Source organism: Montipora capricornis, chromosome 10 (assembly GCF_036669925.1).
Source record: "Montipora capricornis isolate CH-2021 chromosome 10, ASM3666992v2, whole genome shotgun sequence".
Taxonomy (NCBI): domain Eukaryota; kingdom Metazoa; phylum Cnidaria; class Anthozoa; order Scleractinia; family Acroporidae; genus Montipora; species Montipora capricornis.
Window position 1 is genome coordinate 46830235 of NC_090892.1, and position 8366 is coordinate 46838600.

Sequence of the window (8366 nt, forward strand, 5' to 3'; positions counted from 1 at the left end):
TATTGCATAACCTGTACGTTATGCAATAAATTATACATTGGTGAGACAGGTAGACGACTAGGTGACCGATTCCGCGAACACCTTCGCGATGTTGAGAAGAATGACAAGGATGCATCTAAGCCAGTCGCTCGCCATTTTAATCTGCCTAACCCCTCCAAAAAACACATGGCTATCTGCGGCCTTTCCCTACATCTAGGTACGACGGAAAGCCGCAAGAATCTGGCACAAAAATTCATCTTCGAAATCGGGACCCTTAATCCTCACTGTATTATATAACGAACGCTTTTCATTTAACTAATATATTCCTATTTTTCACGTTGCCATGTTACGACCAATAGCGTAGCTCCTACTCTACTACACGTAACCCAAAATTCCTCGATTCGCTCTGACGAAGGGCTAACGCTCGAAACGTCAGCTTTTAGAATCTCTGTACGGTGGCCAATTTACATTTATCAACTCTGTTGATAAAACCAAATTTTTGTATACTACATAGCCATACGTTTATCTACACAACCATACACAACCATACACAACCCTACATAGCCACACACAAGCCTGCATAGCCATACATAACCCTACACAGGCCTACACACGACTACATAGCCATACACGACACTACTCAGGCCTACACCGGCCTAAATATACACACAACACTACTCAGGCCTACACCGGCCTAAATATACACACAACACTACTTACTAAGGCCTACACAGCCATGCAAAACTCTACACAATCATACACAGGCCTACATAAGGCATACACAGTCATACACAGGCATACACCACAGGATTGCCCCCTTCAAGTGTGGCTTCTTCACATTTTACGTTAAAGGTAGACATATTCTTTTTTTCGAGATCTACCGGTATAAATAATGGTTACTGATAATCACCAGGCATGGGTGTGTATGAAAGACAAGAATAAAAATAACATCACAATTATTATAACAGTATTAAATACTAATAATATAACAATCAGACTAATGATAATGATAATATCAGTAATACTAAAAAAAAGTATAAATCACCTTCTAATTCAATACTTGCTGCTGCACATTTGAGCATTCAGGAATACTTCGATGCTCAATCTCAGAACCTATCCAGTGCAAATAAAAACCGTCATCAGCTCTGTACACTAGCTCAAGCTTCTTGCTTGAAACATTCCAAAACAATGCCAGCTAGAATTTCAAGTTAGAGCTAATCAGTGTTCTACTTAGGCCTAAACGAAAAGGGCTTTCCACTCTGCCATTTTCTCATCCATCCTTTTGTTTTTCTGGGCACCCTATGGTTTTCTATCTTCATGCTCCTGTTTTTCTTGTCATTATGATATGATGACACACACAAACCGCAAAGCTTTGTGAAAAAATGGAGTGAGATACACTCCAGACTGTTGACTTGATGAAACAGCTGCCATGGTATGTACTTTAAAGACTTAAAGAGATACTTTGTTCATATTGCACATTAGCTTAAAATCAATTGTCTGGAATTGACAGATTATGCAAGCCATATTTATGAAATGCGAATTAAAAATTATATTATGTAAATTTCCATCATTTTATCTTTTAGCCCTAGCTAGGACATTATAGTAAAACCTTATGTTTTACACTCATATCGCTAAAAATTACTTAAGATGAGAAATTTTTCCTTGATTTCAGAATTTCATGATAAACTGAGAGTCGGGAGAGCGGGAGACAACACATCAAATCGGGAGACTCCCGACCAAATCAGGAGGGTTGGAATGTCTGCCAATATCAATTTCTCACAACTATCACAAAAGTCAAGAAAAACGTGATTGGTGTAACTATTTGCGAGCCTGATTTGCTCGACTTATTCACTCAACTTTATTCACTTAGACCTTAGGAAAAAGTTGGGAGAAACCATTTAAGTGCAACTGGCGCACACTTGTTGATACTTGTGGATGCATCCTGTCCAATAGCAGTAGCATGTATAACTGTCCAAGCAATGTTGACATCAAGGCTGCCGAGAAGCACCCAGATTTGAGAATTTTATTTTTATAGCCACTTTTTTTGCTGAAAGGTACACAATCACTACCTTCTACTTCAATAGTGTATGCTGTGTCCTTTGAGCATCCTAGAATAACAAGGCGATTGATCTCAATATCTGTCCAGTGAAACCAATCAAAAGGACCACCCATGGGGACCTGGTCCACAGACTACCAATGAGACCGCTTGGAAACAATTCCTTTTTGACATGGCAACCTGTGATTCATTTGGTTTTCCCACCAACCATAAAGTTTAAGTTGCGACCAGTGCAGCCCCTGTCAGACTCCCCCACCCACTTCCTTATTCTTGCCTGAGTGCCAGCGCCAGGTTTTCCTACATACTGGCATGCTTGAGGGACATTAAATGCAGGCCCCACAGTGGCAACCACACAGCACCATATCTGGCAAGAAGAATGAAGAAGCCTGAAAGGAACAAAACATGATAATAAACAAATAACTTGGAGAGCCATTTGCTATTTGCATGTGCACGTTGCAAGATAAATTTCACATTAGGTAATAATGTGCACTCAATATGTAATTCCTCATTACTTCTTCCGTGCACTTGTCGTTTCCTTGCTTGATTTATACACCAGATCACAGGTTAGTGTTTTTTACTCGTTTACATATTATTTTTTAATACCTCTTTTGGTTCTTTTGCAACTTTCTCCAATAGCTCCACTATTATGGTGTACTGTTCCTCCTTGGGTGTAGATGCGTCTGGAGTCACAATATTAGAGGAATTGTCGTCTTGAAAGAGATTTTTGTATACTGGCTAAACAACATCTTCGAGCCATGGCCCAAATTGAGGAAAGTAGGTATTCTTCAAATCAAGAACTTCCAAAAGCTGAAAATACAGTGCAGAAGCATTGTTTATCGTTAAAAAGAAGTATCTTCCCTTCCCTCACAGCAGTTTGCATACCATTCTGATATGAAAAACCAGCAGATCTATATTATATGTACATGAACAATTAATGTGCGTTTATTTCCAGATGCACCATGTTTTTTTTTCTTACTGCTGAAAATCGCTTAATTCCATTGCAGTTGTACAGCAATCATTTTCTTCTTTTAAAATAAGGTGACAGGAAATGGGTTAAAGACAAAATAACTGTACCTTAGAGACTGTATATAAAAGCATTAAATAATTCTCCTGAGATCGAAGATCCATGTCATGAGGTAATATACTCTGGATTTCTGTTGCAGATGGATCATCCAGCATCCCATTGAAATGTCTAAAAGACCAAAGATGACCCCACAACTCTTTATAGAGTTGGCCATCCTTTGGTCAAGTTTTTCTTTCAGTTTCAGTCTGTCAATCAATGAATCCTTGACTTCCACCTCCTTGATATTCTGTTAGAAACAGAGGAATGTTCAAGCTAAAAATGAGAAAGCGATTTTCATAGCATGCATGTACATTTAATGATAGCGTTCTTAAGTCAAACCAATATTAACAAACAGGATTGTGTGGACTTTCTCTTTGCTTATTTTATTTTATTTTTTTTGCAATTTCTGATGGATTTACTGTCAATATGGGGATAGTAACAATATTATCCGCCTTCGATTCTCATCGTTTTCCTGCCAGTCTACGGGAAACAAAGTATTGTGTCATTTTGGACAACATGCAATACATTACACTTATCTTTATTTTACATCCATAATTGCAAATTGTACATATTGTGATAGCTCATATAGGCAGGAAAGAGTGAAGCCAGATAAAATAATACTTGTTGTGATAATATAAGAACAAGTAAAATAACTCAACGATACCTTGTTATAGCACATAAGGGCAATGGTGTCTAGTTGACTAAGATTAGAGACATCATCCCACATTAGTGGTAGAGAGTGACTCGAAAGCTCTTGAATAAGTCTTGCGTGGGTGGTATCTACGAAAAACAGAACTGGTTAAGAAGCACTACCATCACTAGGTAGAAATTTTTGCGTTAGAATTTACAATAGAGTCCATGTCTCAACCAATGGATTAATGCAGAAAGAACTGTCACTGTTGTTAAACCCCCCCCCCCCCCCCCCTCCTGAGCTTGTAATAACTGTCTATCACCAGGCAACTAGTGGCTGAAATATGCTGAAAACACGTGCTAAAGTACAGATTTTTTTTACCTCCGAGTGGCATTTCCCCTCGGCACAACACTGACAAAGCACATTCCAGTGCCATCGACTTTGCAGTGCTTGGGTGTCCAAAGGCCATTGCAATGGGGACTTTCTTTTTAACCCCAACTGCATGCTCGTAGTGCATTCCCAATATGACACATCCCAGCAGCATTAATGATGACATAAAATTGTCTTTGGAAGAGGTTTCTTGGGAAAGCAAGAGTTCCTTTAGAGCCTTGCCTCTCTCTATGTTACCTACAAAATAATTAGCCTTTTTGTAAATTGAGTAAAAGTGAACTTTTATATGTCCCAGCTGGACCTGTAGGTGTCCTGTAGCAGAACAGATAAAGTACAATGTTTCTTTGATAGAGAATACATCTATCTTATTTTATAAGAAATTACTGTATTGGAATAATTATAATGAAAGTGCCCCTTCCTGCATTATTTGATACTGATTGCCAATTAATTTTGAGGTTGCCAAAGTCTAAATCTTCCCAGTGTTACCGCCTTGCAGTCAACAGTTCCAATCTCAAAGAATCGTGAAATTTAATGACAAGTGGGCTCAGTCTTTGAGCTTTAATTTGCAAAGTAATTCTGGTAGTTTGCAGGCAAGCTCAAAATAGGAAAGTAGTGGGTGTCTTGTTTACAATGGCCTAAATTACAAGGCAGATATATTATATAGCTCACGCCTCTTTTTCAAGAAATTGAGAGGGCCTTATGAGAGGACACAGCATGCTAATGTGCCATTGGTTTCTGTGCATGCACCTTTGAAGACGTTTCAAATCTACCATTTTGAACTATTCAAAACAAAACAAAATTGATGGCAATAGCGCGGCAATGTCACAAATTTGGTGAGACGAGTACTACTGATATTAGTCCTGTTCGTTTTCATTCAACGACTTTCACCGTCTGAAAATATGCAGCTGAAGTTGCCTCTCCAAAATCAGAGAGCGATGCTTTACGCAAGACAATTGCGTATCTATACGAACACCATAAACAATGGAGTGAACGAAACAAAGGAATCATACGTCTCATGAATCAATTACACAACACCATTCAAGAAGCCGCGTCTCTAGAGGCCCAAAACCAACAACTGGAAGACAGTCTTGCTAGAGCCGAAAAAAGAATCACGCAATTGAGTTTGATGACAAATATGCACCACCACAACGATTAATATAAAGGGGCAGTGTCACCCTTTTTTGGTCAAACTTCAGAACACTAAAAGACGTCTTTGCTATTGGCGGCCAAGGATGGAACCGGATTGAAACTTGAAAAATTGGCCAGTTTTTTTTTAAGTTTGGAGACCATGTATTCAGAAAGTCACCAGAAGTTAAACAAGAATAACTGTTCGTGCCATAAATACATTTCATATCTGCTCATAGGGTTGTCACGAATGTTGTACATGTAAGCTAAAGTAGTAATCTAGATTTTTATCCAACTTTGACCAAAAAATAGCAAATTTAAAATGACAGTGCCCCCCTTTAAAGTAATATTTACGCATCATGTAACACTTATATAGAGTGTTTTTACTCAGGCGATCAGTAACCTCGGTTATTTTTTTTCGCTCGATTATGAAATGACAACAAAAAATGAGTAAGTTCTGGCTACGCCATATGAAAAAATGAAAGACCAATATGACTGTCGTGAAATCACATTAAAAAAAACACTCTACACAAGTGCCTTTTAAGTAACAAATGTAAACAAATTATCATCACACACTATTGTTACCTTGGCTGTTGCCCTAACCAGACTCAGTATCTTGTAAGGCATGTATCAAAGTCTGTTCCTTTATGATATGAATCTGAGTCTGTCCTTTTAATTAAAAACTATAACGTCACTAAACTAACAAGGGCAATTGCAATGACTCGACGAGTTGGTTTAAAAAACGTCCCATAAAATCTAGATCGATCCCAGTCTTCTTGTCTTGTAATTCCTGGGACATTTCCTTAACTTTCTTGTGGATGTCCATTCTAGATGCGGTGATTCTTTCCAACCACGACGCAACCGTCACTGAGGCCTTGCACGGATTTCCCTGTGGACGCATCGTACACTGCCAGTAAGTTGCGTAGGGACGCCTGGAGTGGACGTTGTAGGTGAAGCCATGGCAGTCGACGAGGCTGGTCTTTCCACGTTTCGTTCCTCGCTCGACCAACTGGAAAGTTACCGGCTCTGTAACCATTGGTGGTTCTCCGTCGGGAACTGGTTCTAGAATCGACGGTTCTTCGTTCGTTGAGTACGAAGATGTGTCATCTGTTTAAAGAGAGAAAATATGTAAGTGCTCAACAACAACAATGCTTTATTTACTCTAAACACTCCAGGACAAGAAAGTTAATAAGCGTTGTAAATTGGTCAACAACGACCAAGGAATTCGCTCTCACTCCTGATATTTTCGCTCTCGTTATCATGAAACTCTCGAGTTTTTTTCACCGCGTGAATTTCTCTCTAGATTTACTATCAGTTTAGTTTCAGTCCCTAGGAAACTTAACAGATAGAAAGTGTACCGTTAAATAAAAATATAGAAAAAGTAAATTAGTCTGGTACAATGTTTAATTAAATAAGCGCCGCCCTCGAATAAGCACCGCACTTGTGGCGTGAAAAATGAATGGCGCTTATTCGAGTAAATACCGGCAGGTTAGTTTTGCAGGTTGCAGGTTTTGCAGGTTGAAATAAATTTACTGTGACTGTTACATGAATAGCTAACCTTAGGCCTAATTAGGCCTAAAGAAACGTTTTTAGGCCTAAGGAGGCCTAAAGAAACGTTTTTAGGCCTAATTAGGCCTAAGGTTAGCTATTCATGTAACATTCACAGTAAATTTCAACCTGCAACCTGCAAAACTAACCTGCCGAGTAAATACGGTATATACATTTCGGCAAATGAAACCCGCGTAAAAGAACAAAGCTAGGCAATGTCTCTTAAAACTATTAGGTTGATTGTTAACACATTTCACATAACCGAACTCACCAAAATTGTTTTCATCTGAGAATAGTGGCGTCCCGCTCTCTTCTAAACTCTCAGGTTCAGGAAGGCTTGCAGACGGCTAAAAGATAAAACAAGACAAATCTGTCAATGTTCATGTGATAGAAGTCTTTTAAGACCTAAGACCGAAAACCTAAGCTTCAGTAAGGAGAGACGGTATTTCTATAACGGCATAAATAAATGGTATATTTCTAAGGAGAGATTTTTCTCTCTTAAAGCATCCCACCAAAGTTACATAAACATAAGTGCATGTACTTACCATTGAGGGGTCATTCATCAACGAGTCCATATCTTCCTCCATTCCGCTACTCTCGAAGTATGGTGTCTCCATGCACACCTGGCAACTCCAGTCGATTCCCTCTCCAGACCGTACAGCGGCGCGGTACTGGGCTCGGGATATTCCAGTATCGCAGGTACGATGTTGCCAACGGTAGCAGCCGTCACATTGAAGGCCTTCCTGGCGCGGGCGAACGGCGAAGTTACACACGTTGCAGATGTTCATGATGTAAAGCTGGAATTGTATTCAGTTGCTCTAAAGCTCGAATGAAGATCCTGTATCTTTTTGGGCCTTTTATACTTATGCATCGGATCAGAAAGGTAAGTGCGATAAAATTCACAGATCTGATTGGTTAACCGGAAACATCCATATTCGAATAAGCTCACATAGGCGACGCTAATTAAGATGCGACGCTAATCAGTGTCAATTGTTTGACTTGTGACTGGGAAAGACTGGTTAATATTGCACACACGCGCTAAAGAAATTTTTTACACGTAGAGAACTGCCGTCGCACGCGCAGGGAAAATAATTCCAGGCGAGGGAATGAAATAAATGACAACACAGGAAAAGACTGGTTAACATTGCACACACGCGCTAAAGAAATTTTTTACACGTAGAGAACTGCCGTCGCACGCGCAGGGAAAATAATTCCAGGCGAGGGAATGAAATAAATGACAACACAGGAAAAGACTGGTTAACATTGCACACACGCGCTGAAGACTTTTTTTTACTCGTAGAGAACTGCCGTCGGAATGGAATAAATGACAACACACACAAGTGTAAACTTTTATTTAGACGTTGGCGAATTGACTAGTAGGACGTTGGCCAAGCGACTTAGGACGTTGGCTAAACGACCTGAGACGTTGGCGAACGGGTCGTTGGCGAAACAACTCGTTGGCGAAACGACCGGATACCGTTCGTCGTCTACTTGAACTGACTCTAATCAGTATCATCTAGTGCTTGTAACGCCCCACACATGAAAATCAAACGGGCCACTTTGTTTGAATGCTT

The 8366-nt window shown here is 39.6% G+C and overlaps 1 protein-coding gene across 2 annotated transcripts in view; it reads right to left on the reverse strand.

Moving 5' to 3' along the window:
• Positions 1-7669, reverse strand: part of LOC138019008 (uncharacterized) — a 15188-nt gene extending 7519 nt beyond the window's left edge. The window contains exons 1-9 of one of the 2 annotated variants that reach the window (XM_068865675.1): positions 7338-7669; positions 7064-7139; positions 5830-6351; positions 4111-4356; positions 3763-3878; positions 3110-3345; positions 2639-2842; positions 2049-2421; positions 1025-1092 (exon numbers count right to left, since the gene is read on the reverse strand). In XM_068865675.1, coding sequence (XP_068721776.1) covers positions 5939-6351; positions 7064-7139; positions 7338-7580 — 732 coding nt within the window. In that variant the 5' untranslated portion in view covers positions 7581-7669 and the 3' untranslated portion in view covers positions 1025-1092; positions 2049-2421; positions 2639-2842; ... (2 more) ...; positions 4111-4356; positions 5830-5938. Of the gene's footprint in view, positions 1-1024; positions 1093-2048; positions 2422-2638; positions 2843-3109; positions 3372-3762; positions 3879-4110; positions 4357-5829; positions 6352-7063; positions 7140-7337 lie in introns of those variants that run through there. The other variant, XM_068865676.1, reaches the window with a different exon arrangement.
• Between the last annotated feature and the right edge of the window lie 697 nt (positions 7670-8366).